We start from the raw sequence: 24,406 nt of genomic DNA on the forward strand, positions 1-24,406 counted from the left end.
TTTTGTAATTTCCTATTAACCTTACGCAGGCTTGTCAGAGTCAACGAAAGGGCCACATGCAGCCCACGGGCCGTGAAATTCCCAGGTCTGCCCTAACTGGTCTGAAGCTACACAAGCCCATACACAACAAATTGTGATGCTTTGTGTGATCCTTTCTCTCAGAACCAGCATGAAATTTTTCAGCAGTTTGAGCTGCAGTAGCTTTTCAGTTCATGTGGAACACATGACCATCAGTGAGCCTTCACCAGTGCAGCCCAGGAACATGTTAACATTTAACATTGAAATTCTTTGCATCTATAGATACAAATGGATAAATAAATAATAATTATTATTATTATTACTAAGTTAATGAGAAATCATAACACAGACACCAGATTTTAAAAGACAATCAGAATCATTACTAAAATCACCGTGATTCAACAAAATTTTCAAAATGGATTTTTGACAAATTATATCAATTACATGTGAATTTTGGCAGTGGTGTGACTTCAGACTCATGAAGTCTATCAAGTATTTTCGATCAATATTTCCCTCAAGTGCAGATTATGAGTATCATAAAATATTAAACCTATCTATCATTTTGATCATGATGAGAATATCATAAGCAGCCACTGTATAATTACCCAGCTGGCACTGCCCGTAAAGAAAAAATGTACTATGCAAATGTTTAGTTTTTTCTCACAAAGGCTCCTTAGGGATCAGTCATGTACACTGAAGAGATAATATCTGTCACACCAGGAAAAGGAAAAGGAAATCCACATCATTAGCCATAACTTAAGCAGTCCATTCTGGATAAATCTGGGTGGTTGTCATTGCCAGGTTGCTAAACTGAGCCTGTGGGATAAAATACAGCAGCACTAACTCATTAACTTGACGGCAAAGAATCAACAGCTGCCACCAAACGAGCAAAGCATTGTGAACAGAGGCTGATTGAATGACAGCGTAATGCTTTCTAGTTAAGTGAAATATTACAAAAGGCTTTTCTTTCCAGAAAACTTACACCCTGAAGTAGAAAGGCATTTGGAAACAAGATAGCAATTTGCATGCATGAAGCATTATCTGCCATTCCTTAATGGCAGCAGTGAATTCACTGATACGGTCACAAACAGATGAAAGATAGAAGCTGAGCCGAATGAAAGTCATCAGAGGTAACCAGAGGTAACATTGACACATTTCTGTATAAAAGAAAATACCATAGAATAGCTGCATAGAACTCACTCTCTCACTTTCTACTGCTTATCCATTTCCAGGTCATGGAGGGTGCTGGAGCCAGGGCGGGGATAAACCCCAGACAGGTCGCCAGTCTATCACAGGACCAACACATAGAGACAGACTGAGACGTACAACCACTCACACTTACGCCTACAGGCAATTTAAAGAAACCAATCAACCAGGACAGGAATGTCTTTGGGCTGCAGAAGGAAACCCAAGTACCCAGAGGAAACCCATTAAAACATGGAGAGAACATGCAAATTCCACACAGATTCCAGGAATAGAACCCATGACCTTTTTCCTCTGAGGCAACAGCGCTAACGAGAATGCTGCCATACTGCCCATGCACATAACTGTGGCTGTTAATTTGATTGTGGGCAAAATGTGGTCATTTATTTTGATATTTGGTATTTATTGATATTGTTAAAATAAAACAAAACTGAAGATTTCAGATTTGTTTTCTGTGTAGCTACTAGTCAAAAAAAAAAAAAAAAACGCCACATACTGCATGTGTAAGAATAAGTAGCATTCTCTGTGGGCTTCTGCTAGCATGAGACAACGTGAAGTTTCACGTCCTCACCGCTAGAAGACTCAGATTTACCCGTATATTGTGAGACTTTCAAAAATCTTTCCTTACAAAACCACAGACCACTGCGTTGGGTTAGGAAGAAATTCAGGAAGAATCACAGTCCTTGGACGTGGACAAGGAGGCTGTCATTGGGACATAAGCAAGCGCCAGCTGAATTGTTATCTTCAGCCACTAATCTGAAGGATTCAAACTTTATGCTTAATTCCACGAACAATCAGTATTGTCAGCCAAAATGTTCCTGCAGCCTTATGCTGTTAGAACTGCATTTTAACCAGTTACAACTTACAACCAAGATGAGATCAGTAACTGGGCCGAGTGAATAGTAAAAAAAGGCCTGATTGGTAAAATAATAAATAAATATCTATAATAATAAAATAAATGTTACAATATTAAACTGAATTCATTGCATACACTAAGACAGTGATTTTCAGCAGCTTCTGTGACATGCTCTGTATGTCACAGGAATTTACTTTCCAAATACCACACAAAACTGCATAGCACATGTTGCGGTTTAATGCCTTGTTGCTTATTGGAAAAGCATAGTGCCGAGTAAAACAGAAGGAATTCAAAAATTCATTGCAAATTTGTTACTGCCACAATCAGTTGCAGTCGGGTCAAAAGCTTTAGTGCTGATATTCAGCTCTGAGGAGAAAGGCTGCAGACATGCTGATTTCTGATCAAATATTAAATTCATATTTGAAATTAAGTGCAACGAGGTGCTCTTTAGCTCTGGTCTTTTTCCGATCATATCATTCCTTCCGTATGAGGCAGCAGTGTCGTTGTGACAACATCCAAGTGGCAGAAAAAAGGAGAATGTAATAGAAACTCACCATGGAGGGGTATAAACCGAAGATGGAGAGGGAAAGGACGGGGTACAGGACGCTCACCAGGACCCGCATGTTGACGGGCTCCTGCTCCCGGACACTTTTCTCCGAGCTGCTGAGCACAGAGCTCCTGTCCAATGCTTCGCCGTAGCGCGTTTCCTTCTTATTTGTCGACGTGTTTTATTATTGCCATTTACCGCTGTTGAACCGCAGAGAGAGCGCCTTGGCGGCGGCACAGCGACCACGCGTTCTCCGGCATCACACGCCGATCCCCGGTGCTCTGACTGAGGGCAGTGCCTAAGAAAAAGTTTGGAAGGGGGGAAATATTCAAATATATGAGGTGCAGCAGACTGCAGGGGAGGCGCAGCAAGGATGTGACATCACTATCTATCTATCTATCTATCCGTCTGTCTGTCAGTCTGTCTGTCCATCTATTCTCCACTCGCTCTTCTTACCCTACGTTTGAATAACATCTTGATTTCTAAGCCCACACCTTGAGACATTGGTTTTCCACTCATGTACCTCTGCTTCTCACTGATGATAGTGGTGGTTAATAAAGCAGAAGAGCCTAATATTGTAAGAGCTACTACAATTGAATGATATCACAGCTAAAGGAAGGGTAATTTTTTGAATGTGCATGCATAAAGTATTATGGGTCCAGAGCATATTGAAATGCTAAATAATCATGGAATCTGCTCAGTGGGGATGCTTCGTGGATATATGAGCAAATAGTGCTTTTTCTCCCTCTACAGTTTAATGCATTGCTTCAGTCCTTCAAAGGACTTGAAACAGGGTATATAATAACAAGCATAACTTAAAGAATAACCTTTCTCACATGTTCTGCAGAGGGAAATGGAAGCAACATGGGCTGGGGGGCTTCTATATGACTCACATCCAGACTCACATTTTGTTTGTTTAGAGTGTTGAAAAAGGGCTGTACATATAGGCTGTATATGCTTTCAGTTGCCGTTCATGCTTACACGTTTGTGACTGTCCATCAATTTAGCAGCAGTCTGGGGATGGGATGCTGCTTAGTGTTGTAATCCAACTATCTCCTGTGTTGCCATGACCTGCTGTACTCATGGCTGTAGGAAGCTGGATTCTTGATGGTCTCCTCAGACACATTCCACATCTTCCTCTCCATCTCTGTGTTGTCTGTTTTCTGCTTCTCTTCCCATTTGTTACTGTAGGTTAGTTAAACCAGTTGTGACAACAAACTAGGAGTGTCAAATATAATGCAATGTTGTGGTCTGAATTGTCTATAATACTCAATTTAACTAGAGATCCACAGAAGTAAATACCCAAAGGAATCTAATAATCAAATATTTTGTCAGTGTTCCTGAAAACTCATGGCAAGGCAGCATGGCAGCAGAGTGGTTAACACTGTTGCCTCACAGCAAGAAGGTTATGGGTTTAGTTCCCGGCCTGGGGCCTCTTTGTGCAGAGTTTGCATGTTCTCCCCGTGCCTACATGGGTTTCCTCCAGGTACTCCATTTTCCTCTCACCATCCAAAGACGTCATGTTTAGTTAACTGGTGACTCTAAATTGTCTGTAGGTCTGAGTGGGAGTGGTTGTTCATCTACGTCTATCTCTGTGTGTTGGCCCTGCAATGGACTGGAGACCTGTCCAGGGTGTACCCCACCCTTGCCCAATGTGAGCTGGCATTGGCTCCTGCACCCCGCGTGACCTGGAAATGGACAAGTGGTAGAAAATGAATGAAGTCATGATCAACCACCAGGCTTGAAAACCATCAACCAGTTGAATGGTAGGCTGTCCTATAATACTGTGATTATCCAGCCATCCTTCTTCTACCGCTTCTGTTTCTGGGTCGCAGCGGGTGCTGCAGCCAATCTCTGGACATCGGGCAGCATGGTAGCATACTGTATGAGAATGAAAAACTGTGTCCAGACAGATGATGTTGACCAAGACTGAGATGGGATGATAGACTTTGTGAAAGTTGGAACTTCCAGACTGTAGCTCAGGAAAACTCCTGCAGGATAGGCAGGATTGCCTGCCTGTCTCTCTCTCTCTCTCTCTCTCTCTCTCTCTCTCCCACTCTCAACCCAACCGGTCGAGGCAGATGGCCCCCCCCCTGAGCCTGGTTCTGCTCGAGGTTTCTGCCTCTTAAAGGAAGTTTTTCCTTGCCACTGTCACCAAGTGCTTGCTCATCGGGGGATCTGTTGGGTCTCTTTAAATAAATTTATAAAGAGTTTGGTCTAGACCTGCTCTATATGTAAAGTGCCTTGATGTAAATTTGTTATGATTTGGCGCTATACAAATAAATCTGATTTGATTTGATTTGATGATAGAAGTCAATGTTGGTTAGCAAAATGTAATAGCAGTTATGATTACATAATTGATTCTTATAGTGTTTATTTTTAATGCATTTGTTCATTTTTTGTATTCATTCTCATTTTACCCACCTTCACTCATTATTAGGTATTTCTTTGTTTTGGTTCTTATTCCACAGCGTACAGTATCTGTTATGTTTTCTGAATTGTGTTGTTTCTAGAGGTATTCTATGACCAGTAGACTAGTGCTCTCTATATAGCATATTGCAACAATTTCACTCCACAGTGTAAGGCTACAGGGAATGAAGCTGCTTCATCCTGCAGACTACCATAGAGCTCCTCACAGCCCTGTTTAAAGTAGAAACTGACACATAAACGAGCAGGCTATAGACTTAAATGCACGTTTGCATGTTGATTAGACAAGTGTGACTTCTAGGTTGGTAAAATTGGTTTTATTTAAATCAGAAAAACAATTCAGAACTGCTGCCATACTCATCCAGAGCAGTAAAATGAAGTCTTAATGAAGCAAGCTTTATCAGAGCCAGTTCAGATGGGTCAGATGAAGTAACTAAAATCAAACAGACCTTGGACTGGAGGAGCTCATTTGGATTACTTCTACATTCTTTCAGGGGATTTGTAATTTGTGTATCCAAGTGCTGCTTTCTCGTATAATTTTATAAATATATAAATATAGATAATGATTTTGTCTCTCCATTTATCTCTCCATTACACACAGTTCAGTAGACAGTGCTATCTTACTAATTAAAAGATCCATTTCATGTCTGTTTGTTTACACTTGTTGAAACTGGTCAGAATCTTTCCTTCCCATCTGCCCTTGTTTTTTTTTTTTTTTTTTTTTTTTTTTGGCAGGATTACCTTTTTTAAACTCCCCAAAGCCTGAAATAACAGAAATGTTCTTAAAAAATACACTGTATGCCACCAAATGCTTGCATGTGTCTTCTATTTACCAGATTGATAGCTGTAAGCTTGTGGTTAAAGGTTAATATCTCGCTGAAGGATAATTTTGCATGTGCCTGGTTTAATTTCACCAGAGAGCATCTAAATAGCTGTCTGCGGAGTTGTAATTTGATATGGTTAGTCTGCCAGAGTCTTAGTAAACAACATTTACTTATACGGCATTGTCTTCCAATATGTTTGATCTACACTGAACTTTCTCCAGCTTCCCCTAAGCATGGTTGAGTTAGGATCTCATCTTAAATTGCTAGGCACATTGCAAGTGTCTTTAACTGCAGTTACATTTTGCCCTTCAGCATCCATGCTGGTAAAATAGCAGCTACATGTTTGCACCCAGGTATTTCAGTTTCATGGGGAGAATGTATAAGCTGTTGGAATGACACCACTGAATATGTACAAACTGAAATTGAAATTGTTTTCTTAACCAAAATGAATGTTACTGATTTAATGTCAGCAAAATGATTTATATATAATTTCATGTATGCAACATGATGCATACATTCACCCCTGTGATTGCTACACAGGGGTGAATACATACATACATACTTCACCATCAAATGAAGTTATTCATTTGAATTTGATGGTTTAGGAAAGGAGTAAAAAGGCATTAAATCTCATGTATAGTGTCTAATATGGGACACAGAGTTTGCATAGCAGTTAATAATTCACAGTTATACATAACAAAGGGCTGCCATTTTATTGTTAAAATGTTCCTACAACAGTGCACACAATTCCTGTTACATGTGAACAGAGAATGTACTGACAATGTGCCTCGGATGTTTGGATATGTCAAGGAAAAGATGAAAATCCAGTCTCACATCAGGCTTTTTCATATACAGTACTTTGTGATTTAGTGAGTTAGATTCCTTGTCATATAATAATATTAATAATATAATAATAATAATTCTGTTACATCTACATAGTTTAAATCTACTCTGTGCACTCAGGGCAGAAGACTGCAAGAGGCAATGATAAAACTCAACACGCTGGAGTTGGTACTGTGATTAGTTAACTGTATATGTGCATATTGTGTATTGCACAGAAAACTCTGATGATCAATTAAGATACAGAGTACAACCCCAAACAGACCCAAGATATATTTGCTCTACATGCTCTAGTTTTTTTGAATGATTAAAATACAGCACTTTGTCTTTCAAGTAATTTTTGCATCTTGTTAATTCATATTGACCAAGAATCCACAAGGCTGAGGGAAAGCATAGCAATTCCCATATGTTATTGTGTCATGAACAACTTAACTTTCCTTACCTTGATTTAAAACCCTTTAGATATACTTCCATTTCGGTAAACACAGTAAATGATCAAATGCTGGTGTTTTTGACTGGATCATCTGCATTTACCTTTTTCAGGGTTTTGCTAATAACCATACATCCTCATAGCAGATTCCACAGCACACAGCCAAAAAACATTAAAACAGTACAACTCTGTGCACAACATATGATACTCACGTAAAAATGGAATGAAAGTACTGCGTATTCTGTTCCGTGAAGACCAGACATAAATAGATAGATGGACCACATGCTTCCTGTGGCTCTTTCAAACTGGATTGAAGCAATGTCATTGAGGTCTTTTATATGGATTATCTGCTTATTACAGACAAGTTCCATTTAGCTGCTCTGCTGGGTGCACATAGAAATATCAACCACACCATTGCTGCCTGTTAGAGATCTGGGTGTTCTGCAGCATCACTGTGAATGATTTAGGGGCCCCGTTTCAACTTGTTCTGCTCTTAAAATATTATGGACAAACTGAGGGAGATGGCAAGCCACCTAATCAACAGCTAAAGCAACAAGAACATGACTGCACAATGCCAAATCCACAAGACCTACAAGAAACAACAACTTGAGATCCTGCAAAAGTCCCAAGATACTGTCTGAACATGTCCATTGGAAGATACAGAAAAATACCCTGACATGTTCTGACATTGAAAAACTTCTAGGGGCAGTATAAGACTAAGGACTTAGGTACAAACAGAGAAAAGTAGAGTGTCTAAGGGATGTGGGAAAAAAATGGGAGACAATGATATACTTTGGAAACATGTGTTTTAATACTGAATATAAGGAATAACTGAATATTCAATCCCAAGCACATAGAAATAGACCCAGAAATACTTTCATTCTACAATGCTTGAACTGGGCCAGTATGTAGTCAGTGTACAATTACTTAAAAGTAATGGTACCACTTCTGGCTATCTGCCTCTCCTTTGTGTCTTTCTGCTGTGTGTGTCCAGAAGGATCATGGAGCCGGTTTCATACTAAGGGATAACTAAAGACCTCTTCTGATAGATGTGGACTAACTCCTCTGCAGATCCTCTGCATGAGTTTGGTGTATCAAATGCAGCAGTGCATTGTAACAAATTAATAGTACTGCATTATAGTACTTAAGTAGGTTTACGAGTATTTGTACTTTAACTGATTGATTTCTGTTGACGTTCACTTTAACTTTGCTACATTTTTGTAAATAACACACATACTTTTGCTCTACTACATTTCCCATAACCATCTTTATTATTAAAGACTACAATCAATCAATCAATCAAGCCGGTATGGTGGATGAAAGTGGTATGGTCGATGTCATTTATTCATCAGATTATGGCTCTCAAAGCCCCCTGACTGTTAAAACGCATCTATGACAAGTGACAAGTGCCTGGAGCTGACGTTGTACATTTTCTCATGAAAGCGAGAGGGGAAGAAAGGTGGCGTGGTGATGAGTGCTCTATCCTCACAGCAAGAAGGTTATTGGTTCAATTCCTGGGCCTGGGGCCTTTCTGTGCGGCGTTTACATGCTCTTTTTCTCTGTGCTGGTGTGGGTTTCCTTCAGGTTCTCTGGTTTCCTCCCAATGTCCAAAGACATGCATGTTTAGGTTAACTGGTGACTCTAAATTGACCGTAGGTCTGAGTGTGAGTGGTTGTTTGTCTTGGTTTCTGTCTGTCTCTATGTGTTGGTCCTGCAATAGACTGGCGACCTAGCCAGGGTATACACAATGTGAGTTGGGACTGGCTCCAGCACCCCCTGGGACCCAGAAAAAGATGAGCAAGTGAAAGCTAGCTTTTGAGATCTGTTACACCAAACGGATTAAGGTAATGCAAAGGTCAGGTGGTGTGAGCTTCCCTTACTGTGAGACAGACTGAAATAGAGAATTATCAGTTTGTGGACTCCTGGTTGGAGATTAATGAGTTTTAAAATGGCAGAAGCCTGTTGAGGTTTAATGCAAAGACATAATAATAAGACGTAAATGTAAAAAGAACATTGGAGCCTCAATGGGCAACAATGCTGTCGAGGCACACATGCATATTCTACAAACATCCAAGGCACGTGTTGGGAGTTTACATCGGTATTCTTATTATTCACTGAGCTGTCCTTGTCAAAAGGTCAGAGTAAGAATATATTTAATAATATATTTTAATAAGCCTTACTTCTGGTTTAATTTATTCATTGGAGTTTGTTCCTTCCCAGCTGATCTGAATTCTCTTGTTGGCTGTGCTCTATAGGTATTGCTGATTACAGCTGGAGGTGGTGTTGAGGTGTTGCTGAGGTGCTGCATTGTGCACTGTAATCAATGGATACATCAAAAATTACATTCTTAGGGCCAAACTCACCTATTAAGAGAGTTTAGAAAATGAGTTTAGAAGTATGAAGGCTAAACAAGCCGTTAATAAAGTAAAAGTTCTGACTGTTTGTGAAACCAGGCACAAACTGCGCAACTTCAGATCCTACTGCTGAGAACCCTCCCCTTTCAGGAGCACACATGACCTCCCTTCACACAGGAGGATGTCCAACAGCAGATGGCAGGTGCAAACCAGGCAAAGCAACAGGTTTGTGGCATCCCGACTAAGGTGCTCAAGGTTTGTGCCATAGAGCACTCTCCAATCTTTCAGTACATCTTCTAGGAATCCAAAAGGGCAGCTTCAGTGGCTATCATCTGGAAACCTCCACCATCATCCCAGTACCCAAGAAACCCCGCCCCTCTGAACTTAATTAATATCAAGCAGTTGCGCTAATGCCAATAATCATGAAATGCTTGGAAAAATAGGGTTAGGGTTAGCCTATAGGGCTGAGCGGGGTATGCTGTGGCATGCCTCCTTCGTTACCTCCTTCAAAATCTGTATCGGTTCTGCATTTAACACCATCCAATGTAACCAGATGATCAAAAAACTCCATAACCCCAATATCCTTTCACTTCTCATGATCTGGGTTCACAATTTTCTCAGTAATAGGCCACACACTGTTAAAGTAGGCACAGCATTATCATCAACCCCCCTGAGCCGTGTCCTCAGTCCTTTTCTGTACTTTACCAGCCTTCACACTGACATTACATAATTTAAACATTTGGAGGATAATGCCATCCTGGGACTACATAAGGACCATAATTCTGTTACTGTTTACCAAAACACAATCTCTCATTTTGCACAGTGGTGCACAGACAATTACTTATAGCTGAATGTGGACAACACTGGTCATCAACGCTCCTCATACTGGAGTGGATCAACTTTGCATTCACAGAAAGATGGTAGAACAGGTTGATCATTTTACATATCTTGGACTTCCTCTGGATAATAGACTTAGTTTTGATCAGCACAATTGGTCAAGCACGATCTCAGACTTTGCCATCCGCAAGCCCAGATCATCTGTCTTTGTTGCTCTACAAAAGTATTATGCAACCTATTCTGTTGTACCATGCTTTTTCAAGCTATTGACCCTAGTTGACAAAAACAAAATTGTCAGTATTACCCAAATTGCTTCCAAGGTCAATGGTCTTCCTCCTTCTCAACTTTGTGATATGAATGACAAAGCCATCACACACTGAAATTAAGCAAATGACACTGATTATCTCCTCTATTGCTACTTGGCCATCAGGTCAGTGATAAAGAAGTTAGAAATGGAAGAAAGCACGCTTTAGTAGGAGAGTTTTCCATTTAGCCGTTGCAGCATTGAACAAACTGCCTTGCTTATGTGTTTGTGTTGGGAAGTTTGAATCTGAATTTGGAGCTTCTGTGCACTTTATGTTGTGTTTGAACACACGTGAAGACAAATATTCTACAGACACCAAGTCCAGAACAAATAGTAGCCTTGTGTTTTTTAAACTGGACTTTTTTTTAATTGACATTTATTTTTTTAAAAAAAGCTCAATTATTTTACTTTTAATATTTTTAAAATACATTTAATATCAAATTAACTTGATACCTCAGCACAGTAAATATCTTGCACTCAAGTAGTATTCTCATAAGTGACTTTTACTTCAGTCATTTTTGTCCAAACTGATCAAATAAGTAATTTCCCAAATGGATCTTTGAAAAAACAAATATAAAGCTTTGGACCATATTTTGATAATGGTTTGTTTATGTGGACTGATGCAGAGGTACATACAAATACTTTTGTCTTTGTTACTAACTCCAAGAAAGTGAGTCCAAGCTGCCAAACTTGCAGATGCACAAAATAAATGGTGACATCAGTAACTAACTGACCCCTGAAAGCATTTGGCAAATGGTCTCAGCAAGGCAACACTAGGGCAAACTAAGTGGGGATTTAAAATTAAGTAAAGTGATGACAATGATGCGGTTTAACTTTAGATTTGCTCTTGAGTTGTCCAAGCACCCATTTGCTCTGGCATAAAAGTGTGGCAATGGTCCTGTGGGGCACAAGCACAAAGGATTCAACTGATGTTTGTAAAGAAGCTTATTCTCCAACCAAGAGGAGAGAGAAAGAATAAGACTAAGGGCTAACTGTCCTGTGTCACTTTAAAGACACCCCACCCCCACAACACACTGCCTGCAGAGAAACAGAGTAAAGCAATTAAACCAGTGTCTGAACTCCTAGCAGCAGTGCATATATGCATCCTATCAATAAAGCTCATGAGACAATAAAGAGAAACAGGTGCACTAAAATGAATCAAGACAAAAATTAACAATGCAGGCTTAAACACAATTGACAGCAAGGAAGCTCACAAACATTTGAGTTTCAAGCAACATCAATGCCATTATGTAAAATATAATCAGATGCACATGGCAACAATTAAGCATTAGTTTTATAGAAATTATCTTTATTAAATTCACAGTGCACTACTGAGCCTTTTTATAAAAAAAATTGATGGTCATTAGTTACCATTCATATCGCCTAAGAAAAGATATGCATGCTGGCAATATTAGACAATTCCTCCATTGATTTTTTTTTCCTTAGCAGTTTGTTCTTGAATTGCCCTCCTGCCTTTTTGCTCAACTGAGCTTAAAAAAAACAAAAAACAAAAGACAACACCACCACACACCTTACATGCTTGTGCCATACCATCCTTCCTCTGTGCTCTGTTAATCCCTCCTTGCTCTTTTCTGACATTAGTTGCCCAGCAACATATAAATGATATTTGGTGGTGTAGAAAAATGTGATTGTGAGGGGTCCTTGGTCATTTTGCAGAGATTGTGCATGGGTCTGAAAAGTATTTATATCTTTCAGTGGACCTCCACTAAGGCTGTGCTGAACTGATAATATACTATTCATTATTCTAAACACACAACATTTGAAATGGTGCTAATTAATGGTACTCTTTGAGGTATTTTAATATGTGAAGAGTTGAATTTTTGGTGGCAGTCCTCCTCATTATTCTCATTCTGTTGTACAAAAATGTGCAGACACATAAGCATTTCAAAGGACTGCTGATGTCAGTAATGAATATGAGCAGCTGGTGGCAGTAATCTGCTGTAAAAAACCATAAAGCATCAAGAGAGGAGGAAGACTGGTGTCACCAAGTTTAGAAAATGCAGGTTGTTTGTAACACACACAGTTTTGGCTAATAAGACCTGCTGAGGTTGTAATTTAGAATATACTAATAAGACAGGATGCGCTTCAAAGCATGACCAGTGCAGTACAGCTTTGTGCAGGCTGGGTGTGGTTCCTACACTGAAACCTAGACTGTTGGCATTGTTCTTACCTTGTCATGACCGATGAGGAAGGTGGACAACTTAGGCGGACAACTGTGAGTCTTGTAGTGCTGCTGCAGATTCTGGCTGTCTTCATATGCAAACAAAATACAGCACAAAGACAAACAAAATACATTGACAAGAACATACCATAACCAGGAACCAGGAAAGTATTTGACCATTCTTAGTGGCTCCCATGCTGGAGTTTCTTTTGTGTGAAACCCTAACCCTAACCCTTCAAGAAAAATTCGTATTTTATTTTTATATTATTTATTTTTATTTTATATAGAACCTGTGCAAGTGTCTTGATGGTTAATGTGGATAGAATTTTTTAATGCATTGTTGTAATAACTTTTTGGTCTATGCACCCATTACTGTATTTTTCGCACTATAAGGCGCACATAAAATCCTTACATTTTCTCAAAAATCGGCAGTGCGCCTTATGTCTGAATTCTTGTTGTGCTTACTGACCTCGAACCAATTTTATGTGGTACACTGCGCTCAAATCTGTCAAAATATTTTAGTGTGACTTTGGTAAGCGACGAAGCCGCTCCGCTTGATGGATCGTCGGAGCATTCTCAGCTGACACAGGGAGGTTGTGTTAACGTTGGTCTGTTAATACGGGTTGCACTTCAGACAATGTTAGAGAACTAATTATGTTGTGCTGGCAAGCAACCATCATCCAACATTTAGTCAGTGTTACCTCACTATAATTAGACATCAAGCCAATGTTAGGTTTTTAACGTAAACCCAATTTTCAAATCCATATCATAATCCAATTATAATCAAATGTTGGGTGACAACGTCACACTAACTTCAGGTGTTTGCTGTCGCTGGCAGTGATAAACCAATCAGAGAACAAAACAGTACGCTGACCTCCGCCACTTTTTGTAATACTGGTACGTACTGTGCTTTATCATTGCTTTGTTTTATCATGTGCCTCATGTATGAAAATAGACCCGTTATCGAAATAGACCCCAGCAAGGCAGGCAGGCAGGAACGGGAATGAATCAGGGTAAGGTACATTGCTAGAAAGGCCTGCATGAAAGCGAAGACAATGTGGCAACCGGTGAGTGCGGAGTTGGGGCTTAAGAAGAGTTTAGCAGGTGTGTGGATGATTAGCTAAGGCAGAGCAGGTGAGATGATTGTGAATGGGATACAGGTGTGACTGGAGCAGGGGACGTGATAGTGGAACAGGCTGGAGACGGTGACAGTTAACATCCAATATGTTAACTAACATTTCACCTAAATATTTTGTCAAGAAGTCCAAAGACATGCATGTTTAGCTTAATTGGTGACTAAATTGTCCATAGTTCTGAGTGTGAGTGGTTGTTCATCTCTGTCCATCTCTGTGTGTTTGCTCTGCGATAGACTGGTGACCTGTCCAGGGTGTTCCCTGGCCTCACCCAGTGTGAGGACCTGGAAACAGGTAAGTGGTAGAAGATGAATGAATGATTTTGTCAAAAAGATATTTATTCTCAGGAGAATCACCTGCATCTAACACCAGTTACAAACATTAGGGGACTTGTAGACTGTTAGAATGGCTCTGGAGCCAAATAGGTACCTCCAGATATTGAAATAAACCAGCCCGGAGCAGGCTTTGTCAGACACATAATTTAAAATACAGAGGCTATGTAATGGGGGCAGGAGGGACAAAGAAACCTACAGGCTGGTCGCCATTGTCACCTGCAAACCTCAGGTGGACACTGCACTCACACACTATGAACTTTTAAGAGTTAACAAAGTAAAACCTGATACACTGCAAACCTTGGGTAAAAACTACACATGGATGCACTATAGACTGCAAAGCTGATAAGCCACTTCAATACGACCAGTACAAAAGCCCCCCCACCCATAGACGAACATGCCAGGCTGTCCCACTGCTCCCCTTTAAAATGAGCTCATAGTGCATTTAAATGACAAAAGACACAATACACATTTCAAATATATATGGTAGAAATCAATACTAAACTACAACTGAACTTGCCCAACTAGTGAGAACCCCCCAAGAGTCTGGGCTCTGGCACTGCTCATTACACAAGTCACCCCACCTCCCATCTGATGCACGAAGGGAGGTGACTTGCCAAATGCTGGAATCAAGGCTGGCGGGAAGGGCACAGTGTGCACTCTCCTATAATCCTAAAATCTTCATCACTGGCAGCACTAAAAGCTACAAGCGACACCCCCACCCCAAAGAGTGCGCACGCTCGTAAAAGTCAACCGCCCTCACCAGCATCCCTTTGCCACACCGGTTGAACAGTTCACAAGCCCCCTGCACCAGGATGCTTCTTCCCAGCACACACTTACCACACTCCCCCCATGAAGAAAAAAAACTTAAGGCCAGGACATCTCATTGCCTCTTGACCAGAGGCGTGGTCTCCCTGTGTGACTAGGATATAAACCCTTGCTGATGGGGACCTCAGATGCACCCCCCTCTGAAGTCTGTGAGTGCTGTCTTGAAAACCCATCTTAGGGATATCCTCCATGGGTACCTCCTGCACCTGAGGTCTGGGATGGTGATGATTGAAGCTGTTCCACACTCTGTTGATCAGATCGTCTCTCGTGGTCCCAGCACCTGCAAAGATGCAGGCCCCTCTGCACGCCCTCCTATCACAGTATGGGGAGCAGTTGCAGGACCCCCCCAGGTTGAACAGCTCACAAGCGCCCCACACCTGGATGCCTCGTCCCAGCACAGGTTTACCACATTATATTACAGACCTGTCAATACAATTCTGCTTTACCAGAACCCATGAAACACTTATTAGCACTGCCTGGTGGCTTACTGTTGAGAGAAATATCAGGGCTTAAGATGACAAAGAGAAAACTAACATTTCTGACAAAGAAATCCCACCAATACAACCCCTTAGCTGACAAAGGTGAATTAATCTGATTTTACTGGTAACTTTCCTCAGTCCTTCTTCAAGTTAGTTTTTAACCAGGTCACTTATCTAATACTTGTATTTCCTCTGCTTGAAATTAAATGATGTGCCCTGGAGAGATTTGGAAAGACGGACTTTTGATTAAGATAAGCAAAATTGGAATTGGACGGTAAAACATTCAGTTGGATTAAAAACTGTTCAATAGATGCATTCAGGTAAGTAAAGGATCTGCATTATCAGGGAAATACATAGTGCACAATGGCACGCCCCAGGGAAGTGTTATCAGCCCTCTACTCTTTTCTATCATGATAAATTATGTATTTGCTGACACTGAGGAAGGGATAGGAAGATCTCTATTTGCTGATGATGGAGCTCTGTGGAAAAGAAGGAAGAGTGTAGAATATATTGTAAAGAAAATGCAAAGGGCTGTTGATAAAGTTGAAGAACGGTCATACTCCTGGGGGTTTAAGTTTTCTGTTGATAAAAGTAAATCAGTTATGTTTACCAGAAAAAAAGGAATAAAAGCATAGATTAAGATGTACAGACAAATCATAGAACAAGTAGATCATATCAAATTCCCGTGTGTGGTTTGACTCAAAGCTGACGTGGAAAGAACATATTGATAGAATTAGTGATAAATGCAAAAAGATAGTGAATGTCATGAGATGTCTCACAGGATCAGAATGGGGGGCAGAAAGGTCAACAATGAAATATATATATATATGCAGCACTGGTCAGGGCGGGCAGTGATAGACTATGGATGTCTTGCTTATGGATCAGCAGCAAAAACAACACTGAGGAAATTAGATGTAGTGCAAAGTTAGGCTTTAAGATTGTGCACTGGTGCTTTTAAAACAACTCCATTGGCTGCATTACAGGTAGAAGTGGGAGTGATGCCGCTGTCTCAAAGATGTAAGCAGTTGTCAACCTCCAAGGACCACTTAGGTACTCCTTCCATGCTGGGAAAAGGAGAGAATGAAGTGTGAATGTTTTGCATGGAGTAGTGAAAGAATGGCAAAAGAAATGGGTCTAAACCAAATTATGTTTTCTGTGACTAGTACGCTTACAGTAACACTTTTGTGGCTGTTTCCTTGAGTGGATTTAGATTTGTATTTTCTGGATAAGGTCAAAAGAATTGAGGATATTTCGGTAGAGGATAGACTATACACAGTGTATCAGCCCTTCATCCCTGTATATACAGATGGTTTAAAAGATCCCAGCATAGGCTGTATCTCTTATGTGATTTTTATTCCAGGTAAAGGGGTCTCAGTCAAAAGGGGAACAACAGATCATCTGTCAGTGTTTACAGTCGAGATGCTAGCTATTTTTACAGCAATGCAAAAGATAGAAAAGTGTTATAATAAAAAGGCTCTTATTTGTACAGACTCGACTTCAGCCTTATTAGCACTACAGTCATCAAAGTGTAGACAAGACATTATTAATGAAATTTAAGAAACATTATTCAGATTTAAGAACGTAGGTATAGACCTAAGATTGATGTGGATAACAGCTCATATAGGAATTAAGGGCAATGAAATGGCTGACTCACTTGCAAAGCAGGCTAGGAAGCATGATGATGTATTGAATATCCAGAACAGTAAAAATTTGGCTAAAGCTTTGGAGAAAAGTCAAATAATGAAGGAATGGCAACAAAAGTGGGATAATGGAACTATTTGAAGGCAATAGTATACAATTCAGAAAGAAGTGAGTACAGCCACCAGGAAGAATGGTAGACGAATAATTGAGGAAAATATATTAGCAAGAGTTAGGATAGGACATACAGGTTTAAACAAGACACTCCACTTGATTAAGAAACATCCAACAGGACTTTGTGAACAATGTAACATCGAGGAGTCAGTTGAACATGTTTAATTCCATTGTCATCGTTATGAAGATAAACAAGAAGTATTGAGAAGGGAAATTAGGAGGGTAGTTGAGATGATGCTGAAAGATGTGGTCACGGTTGGATAAAAATGGTTATTCAAATACCTTACTGAGACAGGTTTAATACAAAGAATCTAGGTTTATCGTTGAATTTATAAGTGTATTTTCAGGTCCAAGGGATAATGCGGGTAATTACTCTGGTCCACTCTCCAACACAGTAGGTGGCAGTAATGCCTGCTTTTCAGAAAGGAAGAAAGAGTTTCAAAATTGGGTCAGCACTTTGCAGGATTGCCACTTCGGCCCTTGATCGACTTGGAAAGACTTCAATCTGCTGTTGTGTCACGACCTCAGGTCCTTCAGGATCAGGCTGAATGTTAGGAGTGTACATGGTCTGCTGGCTGGGAACTTCTGTTGTGTATTTTGGGTTATTAGAGCACCCGTAGTTGTATGCACATGTTGCATTATGGGTAACCCCGGTGGGTTGTTGTTACCATGTCATTCCGACCAGCCATGAGAGTATGTTACACTGTGGTAAATAAAACTATTAACGCTACGTCGTGGTCCGAGAATTAATTGTTATATGGACGGTAAGATATAACAACTTCCTTTTGTCCCCCTTGGTCACTGTATTGGCGAGAGAGAGAGTCAGCATTTCCATTATTACTCCTGGGTTTGTAATGCACTGTGAAGCGCGCAATGAACGACTTGCTTAGGCCACTGGCTTCAACATCGAGGAGTCAGTTGAACATGTTTAATTCCATTGTCATCGTTATGAAGATAAACAAGAAGTATTGAGAAGGGAAATTAGGAGGGTAGTTGAGATGATGCTGAAAGATGTGGTCACGGTTGGATAAAAATGGTTATTCAAATACCTTACTGAGACAGGTTTAATACAAAGAATCTAGGTTTATCGTTGAATTTATAAGTGTATTTTCAGGTCCAAGGGATAATGCGGGTAATTACTCTGGTCCACTCTCCAACACAGTAGGTGGCAGTAATGCACCTTAATGCTCAGAGAATTAATTGTTATATGGACGGTAAGATATAACAACTTCCTTTTGTCCCCCTTGGTCACTGTATTGGCGAGAGAGAGAGTCAGCATTTCCATTATTACTCCTGGGTTTGTAATGCACTGTGAAGCGCGCAGTGAAGGACTTGCTTAGGCCGCTGGCTTCAACTTGCCATTTTGGTGAAAGGACAGCTCCTAACCCCTGATGACTAGCATTGATTTCCAAAACAAAGGGTTAAGGGAAGTCTGCAACAGCTAAGATAGGGGCACTGGTAAGCATGTTTTTTAAAATCACTGAAAATTTGTTCACACTCCTTCTGTCCAGAGAGTAGGTAGAACTACTGCAGGCCTGGCTCTATTTTGTTTGGCTACCTTGATGACATCAGCCACAAGTTGATGTAGAATGGCAGCCAACTGCGCAAAACATTTAACAAAATGGCAGTAGTAACTGCAGAAACCCAGGAATGATCTGACTTCTGTTACATCCTGGGGCCACGGAGATCTTCTCTGGGTTAGTGGCCACTCCTTCATTGGACACACAGTGTCCAGGCATTGAAGATATACGGAGGCAGGCAAATTTAGGAGTGTCTAAGACAAAGAGAGTGGCAATTCAGTTTGTGCAGGAAGGAGGGAAAGCAGCTTAGAGGATGCAGGTGACTGGGAGATGCAGGTGGATTTAGGAGGAAAGGTTGTTGTTCCCCAGGAAATAACCTGTACAAAGCTAAGGCCTGATATAATTTTGTGGTCGAGGAGTAGAATGAGAGTATATTTCATAGAGCTGACTGTGCCGTGGGAGGATTCAGTTGAAGAAGCATATGAAAGGAAAAAGCTCAGGTCTGAATCTGCTAGTGTAGCTTGTATTGTCTCCCCCTCCTGCACCCTCTATACTTTCATGTCCCCTACCCGAACCAGGGTCTGTATCCCATCCCTACTTTTCTCTCCAACTCTTCTATTTCTCCCCCCTACCCAAACCAGGGTCTGTATCCCATCCCTACTTTTATATCCACCTCTTCTATTCAAGGCGGCAACTTTGATCCATCTCCACAACATGCCAGCACCACTGTGAAGTGTGATTTCTCATGACCAGTTGTAACTATATTCACACTTTTTTGCCCTTTCTCTGCAACACTTCGGCCCATGGGAATGTCAAAGGTGAGGGGGACCTCGTCCATGTTAATAATATGATCCGGTGTCACGTTGTGCTCACTTACATGCTTTTTAATGAACTCATGGAAACTTTCAACCTTATCTTGGAAGTCTGCTGGCAGTTTTTGGGACATTGTTGTCCTTGCTCTGATAGAGAGACGATTGCGTTGCATGAAGCGGTAACACCAAGAAGGACCTCCCGCAAAGTCATTTATATTCATCTCCTTGGCAACTACCTGGGCGTGAAGACGCAACTGCACTGTTGACAAACCTCTCCCAGCAGCACGTTGTTCAAGCACCCATGCGCGAACTCGTTCCTTTAACTGTGGCCACCTAGCTTTTAGCCCGCGATTAGCCTTTTTTGTTTTCTTCATTTCAGTAAGAGTAATCTCTGCTTTTCGCCAGTCTCTTACAAGTTTCTCGCTAACTCCAAACTTTCTTTCTGCTGCTCGATTACCATATTTGGCTGCATATTTCACAATTTGCAGCTTGTAATCTGCAGAATATGATTTTCTTCTCGGTGCCATTTTTTTTAAGCCCTTCTCAGTTGTTTTTATAAATTACCGGCAATGTTGTAATTATCAACACAGGCCTAGAGCACCCTCTTGTGGTTTAGTGTTAAAATAACATGTGAAATGATACAATAATGTGTTAATAATTTCACACATAAGTCGCACCCCCGGCCAAACTATGAAAAAAACTGTGATTTATAATCTGGAAAATACGGTAGTTTAGACAGATTTGAGCATACAGCATAAAAATTAAAAAGCTTGGTTTTACAAAGTGATTAAATGGTGCATGAGCCCCTAAGCCACAAAACAGTGATATTTAAATATGAAGCAAGCAAACCAGAATTACGTTTCAAGACACATTTACATATTTACTAATTAAATCCTCACTTTATCTTGGTTCACAAAGTGAAAGACGCTTTGAGAGAGCAAACAGAAAGAATATCAGTACATATGCGCACACAGTCAAAATTGCCCACCCAACTAACTAGAGCATTTCGTGAACATAATTAACTCCTGCAACCAGCAGTGCAGCTAGTCACACAGAGACAGGCAGCATGTGCTTCCAAGTTCAGAACTTGGTTATATATCTTATAACCCGCACTAGTCAAGCATCAGTATATTAGAAGCTTATTCAGGGATTATAGTAAAATGTTGTTGGTTTGTCTCACTTAATTCCAACATTATCAACTGGATATGAATATAGACGTCTATCCATTCCCTGTGCTACTAACTCCTCATTCTTCCATTTTCTTCAAAACTGATCCTTTCAGGTGAGGAAATAGTTTGAAAAGTCTACCTGTTAAATGTTAAAAGATGTGGGTAGCACCTTAAACATCCTCTCCTTCCATCCTGTGAGATTTGCTTCCCTTGTCCTTGGCTGGTAGGGAGAATCTTCACACTTCTCCCATACCTGCTATTTAAGAACAGAGTGGTTCACCTGCTCCTGGGTATATGTACTAGAATTTATTGGTCGGATGGCTAGGGGGCCGGTTATTGTGTTCAGGATTCATTGTCATGTACAGCTACATCAAACCCAGGATGGGAGAGTGCAGTGCAGGACTCATTTGAACTCATTCAAATGAGAGCATGTCTTTGAAGCATCACACAGGGTAAGCTTTGTTACAGGTCCCAGCGGAGCAGCTGTTGACAGTCTCTAACGAGGGGAATGTTGGCATATGCCTTAGGGCTTGTTCACAACCAATTGGTCTGTCTCTCTGATCACTCCCTGTGCTTCTTTATCTCTCCTTTTAAATGTGGCCTTGAAGTTCACTAGCAGATTTTGAAAGGCAAATAGGACAAGACTGTATGCACCAGGTACCACTACAAGGATAACATAGAGATTTTATTCTGTTCACTAAATGATTCATATCAGTCTGAGGTTTTTATCCAAGGATGATGTGAGAGTGACTGATGCCACTCTGACTGCTGCACTGGTTTCAGAAAACTGTCTTACCGTCTATCATGTGTTTTTCCACTGCAGGCACTGGCATTTTAATGAATTAATACATAAAGATGTACAGTAGGAAGACATGTCAACAATAAGGAAACCGTAATTATTTAAGCATAATAAGAACCTATGGCTATGATTAGCCTGTGGCGGTTAGATACGCAGATCAATACAACTCCTATACAAGCTATATTTAGGAGATGTTAGATTAGCACAAAGATTTTATACCGGAAAAACAGCAATTCTGACGTGGTTGAGGACAACAAAATTCTACTTATCAGTGTGTTTATATGCTCAGCACAAAAACAGGAAGCAGGGGGTAACATTATGTACTCTATACTAAAGGATATGCAATGTAACATTTTACATGAAAATCTCTTGCACCTTTCTCTCTAAATTAATAACGGGACTGTTTTGGATGTAATGCACAATAAACCAATCACAGCGCAATCTTCAATACACATTGAACTGTATTCATGTTAGGTTGATCACATATTGTGACTGTTCAGACCCTGAGGGGTAAGAAAGGTCTGAGTGGATCAATGCGCTTTGCACAACTCTGCCAAGATTTAAGAATATAACAGATAGCTATGTTAGACTTCTATCTCTTATTACTAGATGTGCATTTGGTTATAAATTGATCATGAAACTGTAGTGGGTGACGAGTTCTTCAAATTAGTAAGGAATTGGAAATAATGTGGGATGCTCTGCTTATGTAGCGGGTTCTATGCGCCTGCCTATGTATGTGTTTATCCTCTAATCCACTCTTAAATACTGTGCCACTGATTTGATTGCCAGCATTTAGTTGTTCATTCACTTTCCACTGTGTTAAGATCACATTGCACCTGACACACCATAGAAGACAACTGCATCGGTCTGATGTAAGCAGAGACACAGGGGTGCTGGAGCTAAACCCAGACAATGTGAGGGCAGGGTGCAACCTGGACAGCTTGCCAGTCTATTGTGGAGTCAAGACACAGAGACAGAGACAAACATCCACTCATATTCACGCCTATGGGCAATTTAGATTTACCATCAGCCTCGTACATTCATGACTTTGGACTGTTGGAGGAAAACAGAGTACCTGGAGGAAACCAACGCAGGCACGGGGAAAACATGCCAACTTCTTTCTGTGAGGTAACAGCAACAACCTTGCTCACAGTCATTAAATTATTTGGCCAATGACAGCTTATTTAAAAAAGTGTTGTCAAGGATCATGCTTAGAACACCCAAAAGGCAATGCTCACAATGAACATTTTGTGTTAAAATTTATCATAAAATACCTAGAGAAAGAAAATAAAATTAAGAGTTTTTAAAAGTTTAAAGGAAATACTCTAGCAAATTTTAGAAATTACACATAATATTATTAAATCCAAGTGTTTTTAAAAATCCAATGTATTGCATGCATATTGTCCATCGGGTCTATGGCTGTGGAGTTTTGAAAACCAGCGTTTTGAATTCATCATCAGTAACATTGTTAGCAATGATCACAAGAGCTTTTATGAAAGCTATTTTAGATTCTCTTTGTGTACTATGGTGGGAGTGTTAACTCTTTTTATCTTTTAAAACTTTCTGGTGGGTCTTAGCGCATAATATACTGCAACAAATGAAAGTGTTTCTGAATAGAAAAAATAAGGGAAATATGTTACTCATGCAACAAACAAACAAAAAAAAAAAAATAAAATAAAATAATTATGATGTATTCTTTGTAGGTGGATCACAGTCGCACCTGTAGCTCAGCTGGTCGAGCTCTTACCATAAGTGCATAGTCTGTAGCAGCCTGGGCTGGAATCTGTGCTGTGGCTATTTGCTGCTTGTCCCCTTCTCTCTTTCACTCTCTGTCAAATTGATAAAGATGTTTGTCTTTGCCTATTTGCACTTACTCTCTTAAGTGGCAGTGTTTGAGCTTCCAGGACCACCATACATATCAGGTGATTTTGCGACAAATTGTGTGAGGAAACATTCACATCAAGTTAAATCCTTGACAGCACCAAATACTTCTATGGTTGATAGGCTTGTGTTTGCTGTTTTGATGTTAATGCCCTCAGAATGCAATAGGAATATTAACATGAGAGAAGCAAAAGTTCAACTCTGCAGATGGATGATTAGACCTGGACTCTTATATTCATGAACTCAAAACCTAACATCCTGAAAAGCATCTATTCTGTGCGATCCCAAAGCAGATATATGGCAGTGACAAATGCACACTGTATGGTCTCTCTGAATTTTAAATGCTTGGAGTAGAGTCACCTTGCTTTATGTTATATTATAAAACAATATATAATAACATATATTTATATCTGAAATTGTCTGTAGGTCTGAGTGTGAGTGGTTGTTTATCTCCGTCTGTCTCTGTGTGTTGGTCCTGTGATGGATTGGCGACCTGTCCAGGGTGCACCCTGCCCTCACCCAATGTGAGCTGGGATTGTCTCCAGCACCCCCTACAAACCGGAAATGGATAGGCGGTTGAAGATGAATGAATGAATATAATTATTGTCCCATGTTTATGGTAAAAAGCATGACACTTTGATGTGAGTTTAACCCTTTAATGTCCTCAACCGTTTGGTAGCGGCCTACATGTTAAAAACTTTATTTATTTATTTATTTTTTAATTTGTTGTTATTATTGCCCAAAGGAAATAAAAATTCTAAGACTTAATTTTTCCATTGCTTTTTCTTAGTTAGAACATTAAAGGGTTAATTAGCCCAC

At 40.2% G+C, this 24,406-nt stretch overlaps 1 protein-coding gene across 3 annotated transcripts in view; it reads right to left on the minus strand.

The window, feature by feature from the left end:
- olfm3a (olfactomedin 3a) overlaps positions 1–7,547 on the minus strand; it is a 50,549-nt gene extending 43,002 nt beyond the window's left edge. The window contains exons 1-2 of one of the 3 annotated variants that reach the window (XM_029528834.1): positions 3,606–3,999; positions 2,632–2,922 (exon numbers count right to left, since the gene is read on the minus strand). In XM_029528834.1, the coding sequence (XP_029384694.1) occupies positions 2,632–2,700 (69 nt within the window). In that variant the 5' untranslated portion in view covers positions 2,701–2,922; positions 3,606–3,999. Of the gene's footprint in view, positions 1–2,631; positions 2,923–3,605; positions 4,000–7,357 lie in introns of those variants that run through there. The other 2 variants (XM_029528833.1, XM_029528832.1) reach the window with 2 other exon arrangements.
- Between the last annotated feature and the right edge of the window lie 16,859 nt (positions 7,548–24,406).

Source organism: Echeneis naucrates, chromosome 20 (genome assembly GCF_900963305.1).
Source record: "Echeneis naucrates chromosome 20, fEcheNa1.1, whole genome shotgun sequence".
In the NCBI taxonomy this organism is placed as follows: Eukaryota; Metazoa; Chordata; class Actinopteri; order Carangiformes; family Echeneidae; genus Echeneis; species Echeneis naucrates.